This window comes from Periophthalmus magnuspinnatus, chromosome 8 (genome assembly GCF_009829125.3).
Source record: "Periophthalmus magnuspinnatus isolate fPerMag1 chromosome 8, fPerMag1.2.pri, whole genome shotgun sequence".
Taxonomy (NCBI): Eukaryota; Metazoa; Chordata; class Actinopteri; order Gobiiformes; family Gobiidae; genus Periophthalmus; species Periophthalmus magnuspinnatus.
In genome coordinates this window covers 13,325,963-13,346,140 of record NC_047133.1, presented here as the reverse complement: position 1 = coordinate 13,346,140, position 20,178 = coordinate 13,325,963, and the positions used below count along the sequence as shown (strand labels likewise).

The window sequence follows — 20,178 nt, the reverse complement described above, 5'->3', positions numbered from 1 at the left end:
GTCAGCTGATCTTCTCCTGGAGGGCTTTAACAACTACCGCTTCCTGTCCAACGGGAACCTGCCCATCCCGGGGCAGCAGGACAAGGAGAACTTCCAGGAGACCATGGAGGCCATGCACATCATGGGCTTCTCCCACGAGGAGATCGTGTGTGAGTGCTGCTGACAGAGCACAGTACACATGTTGGATCTCCTGTGGGGCTCATAAGTCTGTCTCCTCCACAGGCATGCTGAAGGTGGTGTCGGCCGTGCTGCAGTTTGGGAACATCGTGTTTAAGAAGGAGAGGAACACAGACCAGGCCTCCATGCCTGAAAACACAGGTACATGTCACACAAAATGAGATAATATAAGACTTGATTTGAAAACATTCTTTAAGCTTTTTTCTGCGGTGAAATTTATATACCAGTCACACTGGTATATAAACATAAATATTATATAATAATATATTATATATTGTAAATTACCATTTATGTATGCTTGAAGAAGACTTACATTGAAAATACATAGTACTCAATTTATGGTGTAATTTAATTTTAAAAGATGTTTTCAGATATATCTCAGAGGGGTAGATGGCCCTATTTATGGGTTTCAAACAATTGATTCCTTCCTGGTTTTAAGGACTTTGTGGGGGTCTTCTTCCGATTCAAAAGATATATTCTGATTTGAATAGCATTGTTGCTGTAACTGTGGAGGGCATCAGGAAGATATCTGATACCTAAAAGCTGTGATGGCTAAATTCCAATAAATAGCTTTTGCTTTGGAATAGGGTTTGACACTCTATATCTAACTGAGGTCTTCCATGGGGCACAAGGAGCTCTTTTCCCCAGCTTAAGTATAATGTTTGCAATGAGTGATGTGTTACTGCCCCATGCCTGGTCCCGTTCATTATTAGAAATGTGATCCTGTTTGGACAGGCTTTATTTTCAGATGCCAGTGTTTGCCTCTGATCAGTCAGCATCTTATTAAAACGTCAGCTCTATCAGTGATTCCTGCTCTGGACCTCTTACATAACACACATACCACGCACTTTGCACACATGAAAAGAAAATAGACATTAAATACTGGTGCTGTTGGAATGGCTGTATACAAAATCTGTGCAAGTGATCAAGTTTAAGGACACATATTATGCAAAATTGACTTTTTAGGCTCTTAAATGTTGTAACATTGTTTTCTCCTCAAATACATGCCTGGGGTTGTATTTACCTTCATTCATGAATGTTTCATGAATCCTGTTTAGTTCCTTTGGCTCTGAGCACTCACAAAGCACTTGGTTTGAAATTTTCTAGATTTGCGACATTAAAGGTATAAATCCAGAGGTCTCTTGCACAGTTTAGAAGTAAATAAATCATCACCAGACTTGTTTTAAGCCTGTCGTCAAATTGCGTTCATTACTATTATGTGCTTACATTAGCATGTAGATGGGGTACTAACAATAATCCTGATGAGTCAATGCCTTACTGTTAGATATTTGTGGTTTTTAATGTATACATTATTTTAAGTTCTAAAAAATGATATGCCATTGTAAAGGCACTCAAGAACAAGTTTGCTTGATATTATTATTTTGTATTGTAAATGTAATTGTTTGAATGTACTTCCCCCTTTCAGTGGCCCAAAAGCTGTGTCATTTGCTGGGAATGAATGTGATGGAGTTCACACGGGCCATCCTCACGCCCAGGATCAAAGTGGGCCGGGACTACGTTCAGAAAGCACAGACCAAAGAGCAGGTCAGTCCGAGACAACAGGGCACCATCAGTCTTCAGGACATGTTACAGATGCATACACCGCACTTCCTGACTGCTTGTTGTCCCCTCAGGCTGACTTTGCTGTGGAGGCCCTTGCTAAGGCTACATACGAGCGCTTGTTCCGCTGGTTGGTTCACCGCATTAACAAAGCTCTGGACCGAACCAAACGCCAGGGCGCCTCCTTCATCGGGATCCTGGACATCGCCGGGTTTGAGATCTTCGAGGTATGTTTAAGGCAAATTTAAAACAAAAACGCTTCCTGGTTCAAAATGAGTATTCATTTTAAAAGACACGTATTATGCAAAATTGTCCCCTTGTTAAAAATATTACCGGAGTGGTATTTTTTCATTTATACTTGTTTCATTAATGCAAAGTCATCTTCTCTGAGCAAAAATGCTTTGTTTACGTTTTGTCTGGACTGTTGCATCATAGGTCAAAAACTAAACTTCTGCTGAGTTTTTAAGCATCATCAGACTCATTCTGCGGTCAAATTGTGTCCACAGTGAATGCATGGCGCTATTAGCATAGCATTCGTGTTGCCTAAGGGCTTCATTTGTTTACTTTTTCATTATTCATTATGGCTGCTGACAGGAGAAGGAGTGTTAACACCTAAATACCTCATTGGAAACAGAGTTGAAGTTTATGAACACTATTATAAGTTTGAAAATGTGAAATACGTATCCCAAAGTGCCCAAAAACAGGTTTAAACGGGAATTGAAGCCTCAAGAATGCAGAATTCTCTTGGCATTTTTCCCCTTGTATTGGCTATGTTCTGTGTTGTTTAATTTGGCTTTTTTTTATCTCAAACGGTGCAGCTTCATCTCTTTAGGAATGTACTGAAAGAGGTAGATATGCAGAGTATTAGGAGTCTAATATAAATTATTTTGTGATTCCAGTATTGAAAGTCATATAGTTGACTTTATTTTCTTAAACTGCTGATGATCAATGCATTGTTTTGTTACAGTGTTAAAGATATGAGTGTAGTCAACATGAAGAAATTACTTTTATTGCTGATACTTATTTAGTCTTAATAATTTGAAATATGATTTAAAAAAAAAAAAAAAAAAAAGTTATATATAGTTCTAGTATATTGCATATACTAGAACTTAGACTCAAAAATGTTATTGACCCACAAGTGAAATTACACACACAAAACATAAAAGCTAATACAAAAAAAATCACATTGCAAAAAATTGTCAACTAATGCTCAAATAAACTTACAAAAAATCAAACATAATTTAAAGGTACATTATGTAACTTTTTGGAGACGACACTTCACCTGCATGATTCCATGGAAAAAGCTCTTTTTTAGTTTTTAGTTTTTTTTAAATGCATGCATTTAAATGCTAGCAATGTGCCAAAGGGTGTCATGTCTGTTTTTCCTCTCTCTCCAGCTGAACTCATTCGAGCAGCTGTGCATCAACTACACCAATGAGAAGCTGCAGCAGCTGTTCAACCACACCATGTTTGTGCTGGAGCAGGAGGAGTACCAGAGAGAGGGCATCGACTGGAGCTTCATCGACTTCGGCCTGGACCTGCAGCCGTGCATCGAGCTTATTGAGAGGCCTGTTAGTGCACATAGCATCTGTCATTATAACTTCACTACTACTAATACTACTACTGAACCTTCAGCCCTGCATTGAGCTTGTCAAGGGGCCTGTCACTACTACTGCTTTACTTAAACAAACAAACATGCTTTACTTAAACAAAGAAACATGCTTAAATTAAATGCTTTTCAATTTTTTAACAATTGTAATGCTAATTTATTCTTTGTTACAAAAACATTTGTTATGTCAATCAAGTTGTTTATGTTGTAATTTGGTGTTTTGATTGTCTCTCATCCCTGTTGGTTTAAACCTATAAGGCCTCTCTTTGATCTGAACCTTTGCTCTTCAAACCCCAGCACCTGCAGCCAATCATTAATCAGTGCTAGTGTAGCCTCTGCAGCTCAGTGAGTGAATTCTGAGCTTTCACATAAGGCATGTCCTGTCCTTATACCGAGAATGAAAAAACTTGTATGTGTCCTGTATCTGCAGGTTAAAGTATTGGCAACCCAGCCTCAGTTGTGATTGTGGTACCTTTTTTAAAACTATGACAGGGTACACAGGCTCCATACAGTTCCTTTTAATAAACCAAAATGAAAAATCCTATATAGTTCAACTTCAATACAGACAAGACAGACATCCAGTTAAGACATGACAGCCCATAATAGTTTGAGTGATTGCCTCTTTTCCTCCTTAGAACAACCCCCCTGGGATCCTGGCCCTGCTGGATGAGGAGTGCTGGTTTCCTAAGGCCACAGACAAAACGTTTGTGGACAAAGTTCTCCAGGAGCAGGGCACGCACTCCAAATTCCAGAAGCCCCGGCAGCTCAAAGACAGGGCTGACTTCTGCATTATTCACTATGCTGGCAAGGTAGGTCTGCTATACTTTGAATTAAAAAGGGAATTATGTGGTCACTGGTGCTTACTTGAACAAAAATCAAAAGCCCTTAAAAACCACAAGTAAATAGCCAGTTGAATAGCAGTGAATTTATGAGTTAATATGTTAATGATAATAATAATAATAATAATAATATAGTTAATAATAATAATAATAATAATAATAATAATAATAATAATAATATAGTTAATAATAATAATAATTATATAGTTAATAATATTAATATAGTTAATAATAATAAAAAGATCTAATTGTGTTTTTTCTTTAACAGTACACTAAATTAGATTTTGTTCACATATAAAACTAATTAGATTCTCTAGTTTGGGATAAACAGCTAATTTTATACCCATATACAATAGATAAATACATTTAACATTTTATTCACATGGTTATGACTTTGGATGATTATCAAAATAAACAATAAATAAAGAGTTAATTTATGTAACTTTGTTGGGAATGGATCCACCATCTGCTTGTCTCTATGCAGATCTAATTGTGTTTTTTCTTTAACAGTACACTAAATTAGATTTTGTTCACATATAAAACTAATTAGATTCTCTAGTTTGGGATAAACAGCTAATTTTATACCCATATACAATAGATAAATACATTTAACATTTTATTCACATGGTTATGACTTTGGATGATTATCAAAATAAACAATAAATAAAGAGTTAATTTATGTAACTTTGTTGGGAATGGATCCACCATCTGCTTGTCTCTATGCAGATCTTCTTGCTTTGCTTGAAATGATCCATAGTATGGCAGTTCTCTATCGTCATGGAAACTTTGGAGAATTTGTTAGAGGAGTGTTAAGAATTGATACTTTGCGGTGACATCATGCTGGGGGTGTTCTACATGCATGTGTATCAGTTCGCATGGTGACACAAATCACACATTAGCGAGCACCACCAAAAACTTTTCTGATCGTCTGAAAACTCAAGAAAAAAAATACAAAATAGATTCAACAACACATTTTCAGGAGCCTGTGATCAATACGAGCTTTCATGATCCTGTTTAGATGTTTGATGCTCAACCAAAAGGTGAGAAAGACTAATTGAAATAATTATGGCAAATGCTAGATTGTGACTGTAAAGTTATTTGAGTGGGACCTGTTTAATAGTAGATATCAGCTCACCTGTTGTAGTTCCAGCTAACTCAGTTCTTTCTGGTCAGATTGTGTTAAAATGAAGCTCAGATTCAAGTCTAAGTCTAGCCTCAGACAGAGTATGCCTACAGTTAGCATCACACCCTGGGAAATGTTGATGAAATCAGTGGCAACGTATCAATTAAGAATGTTAGGAATGTTTTTCAAGGTATTTTTTGCATTTATGTAATTGAATAAATGCTAGATAGATACATCAAAAAACGTTAGGTAACCTTTAAGATAGTTTGAATTTTGAACTGCCATGCCAAACAAACTATAAACATGTTTTGTAAAGTTCCAATATTTTTTGGCACAGTTAGCATCCTTCTGTGTGAGCCTTGTTAATGAGGTCAGTAGCAGGAAACAATAGTCTGGTTGTGAGTTGGCCCCACATCTGCTTCTCATGGCTCTGGTCCACAGTCTACAGAGCCTCTGGTTACATAACACTCTATGCTCTTCAACTTTCACCTCTGCATAGTACTGCTCTGCCTTCTGTACACACAATACGAGCCAAATCCCACTCATCCCCCCTGTCAATCACTACTTAATGTGCACTTCATAACATGAGTATAAGTTATGATGTAGAGATATAAAATGTAGGTTCAGCAAAAGTTAAAGGAAAAATATTACGAAACAAGTAATATTGGCAAAAGAAATACGTAAAGGTGCACTGTGTAACTTTTCTGGTGGGTGTGCCATCATAGACAATTATAGATGCGGAATTCCTTATCTCTACCCATAGCTGCAATGCCTTCATCACAAGTGTTTCAGATGTGAAGAAGAGCCAGGTGGATATTCTGAAGCTGATGGATGAGGTGAAAGCACTGTGTTTACTATGTGCGGGAAAGGACAAGCAAATCTCAATACTGGAGAATGGGTCCATCAAGCAATACACTAGGATGAACAATGTGATCTTTATGGGGATTCACATCAAACCTCGGTCCTATGCCCACACTGTGGCCCTGATGAGAATGGAGTCCACAGACTAGGAGGCAAACTTTACCATGCTGTGGAGTCCAAAGGTATTTCTGTGGACTGCGACAGCATCAGGGCCTGCCACTTACTGCCCAAAAGAAAGACAAAGGACAAAAAACTGTAATAATGAGATTTGTCAACAGAAAACACAAGGCCCTTGTTGAAACAAGGCAGAAAGCTTAGGAGGACCAACGTATTTATGAACAAGCACCTGTCAACCTGCACGGAAAGCACAGGCTATGAGAAAACAAGGAAAAATTCAAAACACATGGACAATGAACTGCAAAATATTTATTAAGTTCAAAGGAGCACCAGATGAGGCAAAGGATCTGATCATAAAAAAGCTGGAGGAACTGGACCAATACACATGATCTACCAAATGCTAAATAAGGTTACTCCCCTACAACACAGACAATAATTATGGCTCATTTACCTGAAATAGACAACTCCTCTCAGACAAACAGAACAAAAGTTGGAGCTGAACAATGCCTCATCTAGGAACTCTAATGACTTTGATCACAATATAGACCTGGATAATTACTTTCTCTTCTTTGACAATAATTGTACCTACTACATCAGAGGTATTAGAGGAGTAGCTCTAATATACTGAAGACATTACACATGAAATACCAATGCAAAAATAACCAAACGTTTACTTTAAAGGGTGGAATAAAGTTCAATATGTCTCCTTTAAAGATCCCTTTTTGATTCATTTGAACTTAATCAGATAAAGTTTGATGAAGTCCATATGCCTGTACTGCACTCTGCTCTGAATAGTTTGTCTTTTTTGGGTTGGGATCTGCTTTGTCAGATCTCTGTGCCTGGTCTTTTTTTTGGTTGGGGTCTATTTTGTCTGGTCTTGGTGCTTGGTGAACATCATGTTACACAGTAGAACAGTGTGGGGTTTTCACTGGGTCACGCTGTCACTCAAATACCCTCAAATTGTGCCTGTACAAATACATACGACCAAGTGTTCTACAGCTGTGGAGGAGAGTGAGCGCTGTGGGAGGAGGCTGCATATTTATTTCACACTATCATCATCAGTATACGTATAATTATAATAAGTAGTGATCACAACAGTATTCCAGTTTTTCATGGCGTTTAGACATTGCTGCTTGTTCGTGTCCATGGTGATCTTAATGCTTTGCTTGCACAGATCTCCCAAAGACACCCAAAGCGCTTGAGTTTTTGGACTGGACAATTTTCATGTAAAGCTGTCTTTTTATAAATCACAAACCTAACGAGGAAAGTCATGTACGTGATATTTTTGTATGGTTTATAATTGAAACCCCAGATCTGTGGAGAAGCCAGTCTGTTAACGTATTTTTGAGCAATAAAAACTGTAATGGAATAAATGTAAGATAGATCAGTTTAATATTGTGGAAAGTAGAAATTCTATATTTTAACAACACGTCATCCAGTACATCCAGTTCATGCTGGAAGATTAATTGCAATCAAATAATCCAATCCAGTGTAAAAGGTCACAATTAGTAAATCACAAATACTGAAATTTGGAGGGAAAAAAACGTATTAATATATAAGTTACAATTTTGTCCCTGCTCCCTTTGCTCTCTGTGCCAAGTCACTCCCCCCTCCCCCAGCGTCAGCATCAGGTTTGTGAAGTTGTAGTGTATTATTTTGTATCCTACTTTTGTATATTTATGGAAAATTGCCATGTGGCAGCTGGCGTGACATAGGCTTGTGGGCTTGAGCATTGGGCAAAATCGTACAGCTAACTGAAGGAGGGTTCGAATAGGGCCCGAGAGATGGCAAGATTACTCAAGCATGCATGGATGACATATTAAATCTCTTCAGGCATGTTTTTGATGAAGGAATAACATTATAATATGGTAAAACCTCCAAAAAGCGAATTTTACACAATGCCCCTCTCTTTTAAGTTACATCATTTCCTTTACAAACAGCAAAATATGACGTCTTATTATGTCTAAAATCTGCTAACCCAGTAGTTTAGACTTCTACAAACATGTTCTGAAATGCATTGTGTTCTTGTATTAGTTTATCAGCTCATATTTCAGTATTTTCTCAAATGTTAATGCTCCTGGACATGTTTAAAATATGAACTTTGAACAGAATCCTATTGAAACCTAACTAATCACAGAATACGCCTAATTTGATATTTTTTCAAATCTTTTCAGCTCTAGCATCCATGTTGATTTTCTGCCGTGGTTTCCCTTTTCTCCACACACTAACCTCACATTACATTTGGAACATAACACACATTGCTTATCCAAATGTTTGTGTCCAAATGTGTGGAAATACTATTACTGTTCATAGACACTAGACTGCATTTGTCAAAGTACGACGCCTGGACCATTCTGTGGAACTGGAGATGCACACTGACAGACTGATGTATTAGTGTATAAAACTGAAAATTGAAAAACAGAAATCCTTGAAGTGACAGGTTAGACTAGTAACATCATTGTGTTGAAGATTTTACAAAAAAGAAATCTTGGTTACAGACAGCAGATATGACATAGAGGTAATTGGAATTAGAGGTAATTCTATAACCGTAATGCGAACAAGGGCCAAAACTTATGTAAACTGCACAATAGAGATGATAAGACCAGAGGTGGGTAGAGTAGCCAAAAAATGTTTTCAAGTAAGAATAACGTTACTTCAAAATGATATTATAAAGTAATATTACAAAGTAGTGATCCAAGAAATTACTCAAGTAAGAGTAAAAAGTATTTGGAAAAATGACAACTCAAGTGAGAGTAATCGTGAGAGTAACAATAAGTCTGGGCATAACATCTGACTGAAAAATTGGAAGTCGATATAATTCTAAGAACAAAATATTAAACAATGTTTGGTAATCTGGTATTTTCAAATTTAGAAAATATTTACCACAGGCTCTATCCCATCAAACATGAAAACCTGTCATATAAAAATCTGAAGTATGTGATGTTTTGTAGGTGGACTATAAAGCAGATGAGTGGCTTATGAAGAACATGGATCCACTAAACGACAATGTGGCCACGCTTCTGCACCAGTCTACAGACAAGTTTGTTGCCGAGCTCTGGAAAGATGGTGAGATAGTGTATTTATAGTACATTAATACAGTTGGCCACAGTTAAGAATGCATGTGTTTGGTTCATCAATGAAGTCTATGGGGATGTGCATAACTTTTGAGACTTTAGAGGCTTGGCATGTTGAATTGTTCCAGATATCAGCATTAATCCTAGAGACTGGGTGCCCATGTGTCATTCCCAGTTTGCCTTCTTTGCCACAGATTTGTCTTTTTAAATAGACTCATCAGCAACAGGGCCCACTTGAAAACGAGACGAATAGAAATAGAAACAATGGAAACAATGGAACTGGAAGAACGATAGGGCTACAATATGATTTAATGTTTACACAATTATGCAACTAATTATTTTCTGTCCCAGATAAATACATTTTCTAATTTGCTTTACTTGCTTTACTTTACTATAACTTATCATAAATTTGTAAGCTCTGTTTAAAATTATAATATTGGTATTGGTAAATATCAGTTACGCCGACCGTGGTACGCAAGCATGTCAGATATCAAATTAGTATAACAAAACAAACCAACCATAACAAACCATCCCTATTTTTTTTTACATAATTTAGTCAAACAAAGGTTGCCAATACTCATGGAAAACATAATTTTTTATGTATAATTAATTTGTGAGAAAATATTTTGCATTTTAACAGTAGAGAATTTGCCCCTCATCTGGTCTGGAGGTACTAAAGGTGTGATGTCATGTCTCTGAGGTGCACTGAGTGAAATCAGACCATGTGAAATAAATCCTGAGGACAGGCTGTAGTGCAGGCTTTTCCTGTTAGAGTCATCGCCCCCCTACAGTATGTTTTATGGAGTGTTCATAAACACACATGCCTGCATCTGATCACCCGGGCTTTTACTAAACTCAAATCCACTGCTTTATTTTAATACTTAAAGACATTTTCCATTTTAATAAATATATTTTTTTGCTACCTGTCATCTACCATGGGACCTAAAGCTTAAAGAGGCTGTACTTGTTTTTTTCCATGTAATAAAGTAAAATTAGTTTTGCCCCAACAGCAGTTAGTGTGTGAGTGAGTTATTTTTTTGGCATTGATATGTAAAAAAGCAGATTAAACTCATTAAGTTCATCTCTCTGTGTATAAATACATTGTTTCCTAGTTCTTTTTCTGCATAAATAGTTGTTTTTGCATTAACTCCCATGCAGGTGTAGTTATATGTAAAAGCAGCTCTTAGGTTCAAAATGAGCTATGTGCTATCTGAATCAAAGCACTTTACACTCTGCAAACCAGGAGGTGTACTGTTAGCATGCTACTTGTTGTTAACATTACTATAAATCTGCCCTGGCCTCTGAAAGTTATGAAAGCACTTATAAACCCATCATGGTGAATAATTAGGATGCTGAGAATGCGTTAATAAAGCAAATAATAACTTGGGTCCACTGCAAACTGTTCAAAATGTAACTAGTTCTGTTTATCACATTTTTAAGGCAGTGCAAATCCAATACAGCACCTTTAAAAATAAATAAGGGCACATCAGGCCTCCAAATGTATCTGCATAACTACACCAAATATGTGCATTTTCTACTTATTAAATTTACAATATCGAGAAAAAAAAAATCTTACCATTAAAAAGAGTAGAATGAAATTTAATGTAGTCTGTAAATAGCTTTTAGCTATTAGTCTAATGGTTTCCTTTAATCTTCTGTATTTGTCTTTTACTTCCTTTTAACTGTTTTAACCTCTTTAACCCTGTACTAACCTGTGCTGTCTGTTTGCCTGTCTGCATGTCCTGTGCTCTCTCTCCCCCTCTCTCTCTCCCTCTCTCTCTGTATGTATGCGTGTGTCTGTGTCTCTGTCTCTGTGTGTATGTGTCTCTGTGTGTATGGCTGTAGACATAGAGACGTTTCAGAGAGCCTCTTTCTATGACAATGTGTCTGGGCTGCCGGAAGCTCCAGGTGAACCATAGAAACTTAAGTATGTTATGATTAAAACTGCTTATTCTTCTGTGTCTTATGTTAATTATTCACTATAACTGTTTACATTTTGTTTGAAAAATAAACACTGAAACTGAAATTATTACAAAAGTTAATTTTAAAATTCATATTATATTGGCTAAATAGAACTACGGTATTATTTATTTTAAAAGGGTATTGGGTGAACAACCATCACCAAATCCATGCAAGTGTCATTTGTTACAAATCAAGAGTTAATCAACTAATTCATTCTATATAGTTTTAGTCAACCAGAAAATATATTTATATTTTAACCAGGATCGTATTGTATTGCATCGCTTCATGGCACATGTAAAAGTGTGTTCCTTGGATGTCAAGAAAAATATCAGTACTTTTAATCAACAAAAATGTGTGCAATTTTAGTCATTATGGTGACTTTGTTATTCAAAATATGATATTGACAAAAACTATGACAATAATATTTTAGTAGGCAAAATTAACACTGTTGTCAATTAACATAATATTTACTCAATTCTAGAGACCGGACGATTTTATTATGATTATTATTTTTTTTGATCATACCAATAATTTTTCAAATCCAGAAAAAGTGCAAATATGGGCCAACTGATATATGGATCTATCTCTACTTAACACAGTGCTAATACTTTATGTACTTTACCACTACAATTATAAAATGCTTGTAAATCCAATTTGTTTTGTAATGAATAAAACATAGCATCTAGCTAAACCTATGTATTCTCCCATCAGTGGACCGTATCGTGGGTCTAGACCAGGTTGCAGGGATGAACGAGACGGCCTTCGGAGCGGCCTATAAGACAAAGAAGGGCATGTTCCGTACAGTGGGACAGCTGTACAAGGAGCAGCTGTCCAAGCTAATGGCCACTCTGAGGAACACCAATCCCAACTTTGTACGCTGCATCATCCCCAACCACGAGAAGAGGGTAAGTAATTATTGTCCACAAACTAGGATGCGGTGACCTGGATCGGAGCGGATCCAACTCACCTGGTGGTGAGTTGGATCCGCTGGCGGAGGAGGAAGCTGGACAGACCTGGCAGGCCCAAGCGCATTGTGAGGGTCTGCTGGGAACGTCTGGCGGAGCCCTCTGTCAGGGGGGTCTTCAACTCCCACCTCCGGGAGAGCTTCTCCCTGATCCCGGGGGAGGTTGGAGACATGGACTCCGAGTGGGCCATGTTCTCCACCTCCATTGTCGATGCGGCTGCTCGTAGCTGTGGTCGTAAGGTCTGTGGTGCTTGTCACGGCGGCAATCCCCGAACCCGGTGGTGGACACCGGAAGTAAGGGATGCCGTCAAGCTGAAGAAGGAGTCCTATCGAGCCTTGTTGGCTCGTGGGACTCCTGAGGCAGCTGATGAGTACCGGCGGGCCAAGCGTGCCGCGGCTCGGGCAGTCACAGAGGCAAAAACTCGGGGTTGGGAGGAGTTCGGGGAGGCCATGGAGGAGGACTATCGGACGGCCTCAAAGAGATTCTGGCAAACCGTCCGACGCCTCAGGAGGGGAAAGCAGTGCTTCACCAACACTGTTTACAGTGCGGGTGGAGAGCTGCTGACTTCGACTGGGGATGTTGTCGGGCGGTGGAAGGAATACTTTGAGGATCTCCTCAATCCCACTGTCACGTCTTCCGAGGAGGAAGCAGAAACTGGGGACCCAGAGGCGGACTCGTCCATCACCCTGGCTGAAGTCACTGAGGTGGTTGGCAAGCTCCTCGGTGGCAAGGCTCCGGGGGTGGACGAGATCCGTCCTGAGTACCTCAAGTCTCTGGATGTTGTGGGACTGTCTTGGCTGACACGTCTCTGCAACATCGCGTGGCGGTTGGGGACGGTACCTGTGGAATGGCAGACCGGGGTGGTGGTCCCTCTGTATAAGAAGGGGGACCGGAGGGTGTGTTCCAATTACAGGGGAATCACACTCCTCAGCCTTCCCGGTAAGGTCTATTCCAGGGTACTGGAGAGGAGAATCCGACCGATAGTCGAACCTCGGATTCAGGAGGAGCAGTGTGGTTTTCGTCCTGGTCGTGGAACACTGGACCAGCTCTATACTCTCCATCGGGTCCTCGAGGGCTCATGGGAGTATGCCCAACCAGTCCACATGTGTTTTGTGGATCTGGAGAAGGCATTCGACCGTGTCCCTCGTGGTGTCCTTTGGGGGGTGCTCTGGGAGTATGGGGTCCGGGGCTCTTTGCTAAGGGCTGTCCGGTCCCTGTATGACCGGAACAGGAGCTGTGTTCGCATTGCCGGCAGTAAGTCAGACCTGTTCCCAGTGCATGTTGGACTCCGCCAGGGCTGCCCTTTGTCACCGGTTCTGTTCATTATATTTATGGACAGAATTTCTAGGCGCAGCCAGGGGCCGGAGGGGGCCTGGTTTGGGAACCACAGGATTTCATCTCTGCTGTTTGCAGATGATGTTGTCCTGATGGCTTCTTCGAGCCAGGACCTGCAGCAGGCACTGGGGCGGTTTGCAGCCGAGTGTGAAGCGGCTGGGATGAGAATCAGCTCCTCCAAATCCGAGGCCATGGTTCTCGACCGGAAAAAGGTGGTTTGCTCTCTCCGGGTGGGTGGTGAGTCTCTGCCCCAAGTGGAGGAGTTCAAGTATCTCGGGGTCTTGTTCACGAGTGAGGGAAGGATGGAGCGTGAGATTGACAGGCGGATCGGTGCAGCGTCTGCAGTGATGCGGTCGCTGTATCGGTCCGTTGTGGTAAAGAAGGAGCTGAGCCGGAAGGCGAAACTCTCGATTTACCGGTCAATCTACGTTCCTACCCTCACCTATGGTCATGAGCTTTGGGTAATGACCGAAAGGACAAGATCGCGGATACAAGCGGCTGAAATGGGCTTCCTCCGCAGAGTGGCCGGGCGCACCCTTAGGGATAGGGTGAGGAGCTCGGTCACACGGGAGGAGCTCGGAGTAGAGCCGCTGCTCCTACACGTTGAGAGGAACCAGCTGAGGTGGCTCGGGCATCTGCTCAGGATGCCTCCTGGACGCCTCCCTAGGGAGGTGTTCTGGGCATGTCCCACCGGGAGGAGGCCCCGGGGAAGACCCAGGACACGCTGGAGGGACTATGTCTCTCGGCTGGCCTGGGAACGCCTTGGGGTCCCACCGGAGGAGCTGGAGGACGTGTCCGGGGTGAGGGAAGTCTGGGAGTCCCTGCTTAGACTGCTGCCCCCGCGACCCGGCCCTGGATAAGCGGAAGAAAATGGATGGATGGATGGATGGAAACTAGGATGTGCACTGTTAACATGCTAGTGTTTGGTAGTAAAAAGTTTTGGACCAATGTAAACTGTTTAATAAGAACTAGTTCTGATTTCCATTGTTTTAATAAGGCTATGGGTAAAAAGGAGGTGGGTAGAGTAGCCAAAAATATTCATGAATATCAGTACTATTCCTTAAAAAATACTCGAGTAGAAGTAAAAGGTAGGGGTTCAAGTCAGCGTAAAAAATCAGGAGAAACACCTACTCAAGTAAGGGTAACTATAAGAGTAATTGTCTGGATCTAACATCAGATCTATAATTAAAGTTAAAGTTGCACTGTGTAAGTTTTCTGGTGGCAGGTCTGTCATCTTTTTTGTCTCCATGGAGATATTATTGATTTGCCTTGGAATATTCCATGGTATTAAAATTATTTGTCTTTGTGAAGAAAAGCATGTGATGCCACAAGTCAGATCTGTAGAATGGTGAGCCTGTTCACAGTAGGAATGCATGTTATAGGAAGTACTTCTTTAGCAGTACAACTACTAAATGCAAGATAGAAACTTTTAATGTGTTTTTAATGTGTAACATTCCTGCAATGGAGGCAAGCAGGTAGCAGATCCTCCTCCACAAACGTTACATTGTGCACCTTTAATGCAATTGATGATTGACAAAACATTAAATACTAAGTCTGGTATTTCCAAAAAGTAGTTGAAAATCATATCTGAAGGAGCGGTACCAGAAAGACGACTGTTCAAAGCATCTGATTTTGTGAACATCACTTGTAGACAGACAGGAGTAAAAGTATTGTGGATTCATGTTAATCTAATGTCAAATAACTTCATTTTTTATGTTTTTATTGTTAGGCTGGAAAACTCGACCCTCACCTTGTGCTGGACCAGCTCAGGTGTAATGGTGTGTTGGAGGGCATTCGCATCTGCAGACAGGGCTTCCCTAATCGCATCGTCTTCCAGGAATTCAGACAGAGGTGACTCATAATTGTGCCAACCACATTCTCAATAAAATATCAAACGAATCAAACATTTGGACATACTTTTTCTTTACGTCCATGATTATTTGCTCTGTAGATTTTCACTGAAGGCATCAAAACTATGAATGGACACATGTGGAATGTAGTTAGAAATACAACAAAAAAACAATCCAAAACGTTTTTTGGATGATAGATTTGTAAAAAATAGCCACCCTTTAATCACAGCCTTCGACACATGGCATTTCTTGACTCTTGACACACCTGTAAAAAAAAAAAATTAAAAATCATTTCAGGGTTTGCAGCGCTGTCAACAAAGCAAAGGGTGTCTACGTTGAGTATCTGAATATAAAATATGAAAAATATTTTGTGTTTTAAGAGTTATTTCACTTTTTTAATATTTCACTTTTTTTCTTTGCTACATAATTCAATATATCTTGTATCATACATTTGATGTGTATTATGTGTTTATAAAATGTAGAAAGTAGTAAACATAAAGAAGAAACACTGAATGAGAAGATGTGTCCAAACTTTTTACTGGTAGTGTAAATATGAAACAATTCCTTATGACCCTTATGCCACATGTTTTCTGTGTCTGCTCCAGGTATGAGATCCTCACCCCGAACTCTATCCCCAAAGGCTTCATGGATGGCAAGCAGGCCTGTGAGAGGATGGTAAGTATTCACAAGGTTACTAGTGCTGCCTGGGTGTCAAACTTGATGGGGGTTTTACTTTAATTTCACATAAATCGCACGTTGATGTAATGATTACTTGAAACAGATTTTTATATTTCAGTTTTCTATAAATTATCCCTTTGTGAATTAATGTGTATGCTTTGTTTGTTTGTAGCGCTTTGTTTTCTTTGATATGCCTTGGTAAAGTGCAGTTCCCTTGTGTTGTTGTCTAGATCCAAGCTTTGGAGCTGGACTGTAACCTGTACCGCATCGGTCAGAGTAAGATCTTCTTCAGAGCTGGAGTCCTGGCTCACCTGGAGGAGGAGAGGGACCTTAAGATCACTGATATCATCATCTACTTCCAGGCTGTGTGCAGAGGATACCTGGCACGCAAGTATGGCCCCAAATAACATATTTGAACAGTCCATTTGTGAATATTGATGATACCTGGTTTGTCTGTTCCTTCAGGTCATTTGCCAAGAAGCAGCAACAGCTGAGTGCACTCAAAGTGCTCCAGAGGAACTGTGCGGCCTACCTCAAACTGCGCCACTGGCAGTGGTGGAGGCTCTTCACCAAGGTACGACAAAGTATCCTCGTCTCTCTTAGCTGTTATACAGAATGAGTACAAAATAGTAAAACTGTTACAATATTGTTCAAAATTAGTAGTCCCAGGAAGGGCATCTTGCTTAATAATTGGACAAATAAGCATGCAACTGGTTTTGCTGTGGCTGATAAGTGTGACAAAACAAAACAAAAAAACTAAAGAGCTTTGTTAAATCTTGTCTGTGCTGTATTCCAGGTGAAGCCTCTGCTGCAGGTGACCCGGCAGGAGGAGGAGATGCAGGCCAAAGACGAGGAGCTGGTCAAAGTGAAGGAGAAGCAGAACAAAGTGGAGGGAGAGCTGGTGGAGATGGAGAGGAAGCATCAGCAGGTCTGTACACTGTCCTTTGTCTATCACCCATACCAGACTCATAAGAAACTAACATGTTCAGGGCCAAGGGTGGAGAGTAACTTTATTTGTGTATTTATTTATTTTATTGTTCATTTGAATAGGGATAAAAACAAATAATACAGATAAAACAAACATACATTAACAATTCAGTAATCTGATGCAGGTTTCACATTGTTTATAGCCTAAGCTAATTTACAACACCAGTCCCCAGAGAGGCTTTTAAAACTATTCAAATTTCACTAAAAAGCAGTGGGATTTGCTGTGGAAAAAGCAATAAATACAGTAATTTTGTCAAGAGAATGAAATATCAAAATATCACACACTTACAAACTCACACACTCATATTTCACTATTTTAGCCCCCTTTTTCCTCCTGCCCCCATGCTCTGTCTTTCATACACACCGTTTACACATTGTGACATTGCTGCTATTACAGAAACCTTTATGTGACCAGGCAAAGAGTTCCAAAGTTTAGCTCCCTTCAATGAGAAGACAGTCTGAGGAAAAAACATCTTAGGAAGGGAACTCTACCGGTCCCTGGTGCTATGGCTCGTCTGGACCATGTGGACAGTATATTTACAGATTTACAGAGTGGTTTGGGAGCCAGTCCATTCAGACATTTAAAGACTAAAATAAGCTAACAGAATTGATAAAAGAATGTAATTTTATGCTTTGATAAAATAGGACAGTGGTGAAATCTGATGAGCTTTTTGTCTGAAATTTTGTAAGCGTGATTGTTGAGCTGTGAGAGAGAGAGAGAGAGAGAGAACTTACTACAAATGCTCACGTGATTATTCTAATCATGTAATTTAATTTGATACATTTAAAATAATTGGTGTTACCGAGTACAACACAAGTTCCTATCACTCCAGTGAACAATGTTTCACCTCTGTCTCTGTTTCTTTCCAAACCTACAAACACACATAACAATGCTACATTGGCTGCTCTAACTGGCCAGAGGATTTTGGTTTAAGACAACTTTTATCATCTTAAAGCTGTTTAATTGATCAAGTTTTGTAGAAAAGATCTAAAATGCTACTAAAATTGTGTCAAAAGTAAAGTATTAGTAGTATTTTCATGTGTACGTCATACTATTGCTTAAGTACAGTTTTGTCAGCATTACTCTTTCTTCATTGAGTATAATTCTAGCCATGTAACTGTACTTGAATACACAGTACTCTTTCCAACACTGCATGTGTATGTGTGTCGGTAGAAATTTATCAGTTATCACTTACATCAGGGGGACCTGACTCCCTTATGGGGACAAAATCAGGTCCCTATGGAGTAAATTTTTTATTGTTGGATCAACAACCTGATTTAAAGTTCTGATATGGGTTAAAATAAATTAAAGTTTGAGTTTAGATTAAGGTTAGGCTAGTGGTAATTATGGTTAAGGTTAGGATATGTCTCCAGGAAATGAATGTAGGCCAATGTAATGTCTCCAAAAGAGTTAAAACCCAACTTGGGTGTGTGTGTGTAGTTGGTGGAGGAGAAGAACATCCTGGCCGAGCAGCTCCAGGCCGAGACAGAACTGTTTGCTGAGGCTGAGGAGATGAGAGCTCGACTGGCCAACAAGAAGCAGGAGCTCGAGGAGATCCTTCATGACCTGGAGTCCAGACTGGAGGAGGAGGAAGAGAGGAGCCAGGGCCTACAGAATGAGAAGAAGAAGATGCAGTCTCACATACAGGTCTGTGAGAGACCAGGGACCACAACTTCAAACGCATTCTTCTAAAAATGATTTGATCACACTTTACACATCACAGTAATATGTTGTTAAAAGGATGGTAATAAATAATAAGATGGAAATAGCATGGGTAAGTGCATTCTTCAGTCATGCATTTATAATATTACCAAAAAATACTAAAGATGTTTTCTGGTCATTTACTGTCCAGAATTTTGATTACAATCCAATAAAAATGTGCATGCTTTTATTAAGTTTAGCACTGATTATTTGTGTCGATATTGGTCCTGTCATTGGTCCTATATGCAACTTTCCAGAGCTTGAGTGAGGCGTTACTCTTTCATGCCCATGCTAAATGTAAAGACGGAGAATAAAATCTTGTAAAATAATTTTTCACTTGTGGACACAGTCTCATGGCAATTTGATCTCGTCCTATCCCTAGTGTTTGTTGTTATTTTAGAAACATTATTATTATCAAAAAGTTGACACAACCCAGCAAATGTGTATGTAATTTATTGTTTGTGATTGTATGTAGGACCTGGAGGAGCAGTTGGATGAGGAGGAGGGTGCCAGGCAGAAGCTTCAGCTGGAGAAAGTGAGCGCTGAGGCCAAGATGAAGAAGTACGAGGAAGACATCCTGCTGCTGGAGGACCAGAACTCCAAATTCATCAAGGTGACACACACTCAACCACATCAAACAGGCCAGACAGGTCAGCAGCAGATTAGTTGACTAGTTTTTTCAGATGTAACCCATTTTTGTTACAAACAGCTTACATAGGCCAAATGGAGGCTTATTGATAATACTTATAAATGACGTTGTGTTTTTCATTGGAAATAACATAAAATATATTGCCTCATTAGCAGTGCTATAAGCTATACATACAGTATAGAAAATGTAAATATAGTTTAATATAGCGACCAATGAACAAGAGAAATAAACCAATAAATTGTATGTTTATGAAAATATAATTTTACTTGCATAGGAAAAGAAGCTTCTAGAAGATCGCATCAATGAGGTGACGTCCATGTTGACTGAAGAGGAGGAGAAGGCAAAGAACCTGGGGAAGGCCCGCAACAAGCAGGAGATGATGATTGCAGAGCTTGAAGGTAATATTTAACTTATTTGTCCAAAATATGTTGCTTTTAAGTAGCCCTGAACTGAAGGGTGTTTTTAAAATGAGGAACATCATATTTTAAATCCAGATTTTAAATTAAATAAGTAAGTCCAGTCCGATTGCCGATAAAAGTTCTATTATTTTTTTGTAGTTTTTTGTTATTTTTCTATTTGTTCAAACTAGTTGTACAGACTAATTCACCCCAGAATGGTTTATTTGAATGAAAATAAGTATAAAGATACAGCTTTCCCTTTATATTTTACATATCTAGGGGATCCCTTTTA

At 39.4% G+C, this 20,178-nt stretch overlaps 1 protein-coding gene across 2 annotated transcripts in view; it reads left to right on the top strand.

Annotated features, from left to right (window-relative positions):
• LOC117374485 (myosin-10) overlaps positions 1 to 20,178 on the top strand; it is a 93,065-nt gene that overhangs the window by 51,448 nt on the left and 21,439 nt on the right. For both annotated transcript variants that reach the window (XM_033970618.2, XM_033970619.2), the window contains 16 exons: positions 6 to 149; positions 223 to 318; positions 1,604 to 1,722; positions 1,812 to 1,964; positions 3,135 to 3,308; positions 3,982 to 4,155; positions 9,238 to 9,352; positions 12,034 to 12,227; positions 15,352 to 15,473; positions 16,078 to 16,147; positions 16,381 to 16,541; positions 16,616 to 16,724; positions 16,947 to 17,078; positions 18,579 to 18,785; positions 19,315 to 19,452; positions 19,763 to 19,886. In XM_033970618.2, the coding sequence (XP_033826509.1) occupies positions 6 to 149; positions 223 to 318; positions 1,604 to 1,722; positions 1,812 to 1,964; positions 3,135 to 3,308; positions 3,982 to 4,155; positions 9,238 to 9,352; positions 12,034 to 12,227; positions 15,352 to 15,473; positions 16,078 to 16,147; positions 16,381 to 16,541; positions 16,616 to 16,724; positions 16,947 to 17,078; positions 18,579 to 18,785; positions 19,315 to 19,452; positions 19,763 to 19,886 (2,232 nt within the window). The remainder of the gene's footprint in view (positions 1 to 5; positions 150 to 222; positions 319 to 1,603; positions 1,723 to 1,811; positions 1,965 to 3,134; positions 3,309 to 3,981; positions 4,156 to 9,237; positions 9,353 to 12,033; positions 12,228 to 15,351; positions 15,474 to 16,077; positions 16,148 to 16,380; positions 16,542 to 16,615; positions 16,725 to 16,946; positions 17,079 to 18,578; positions 18,786 to 19,314; positions 19,453 to 19,762; positions 19,887 to 20,178) is intronic.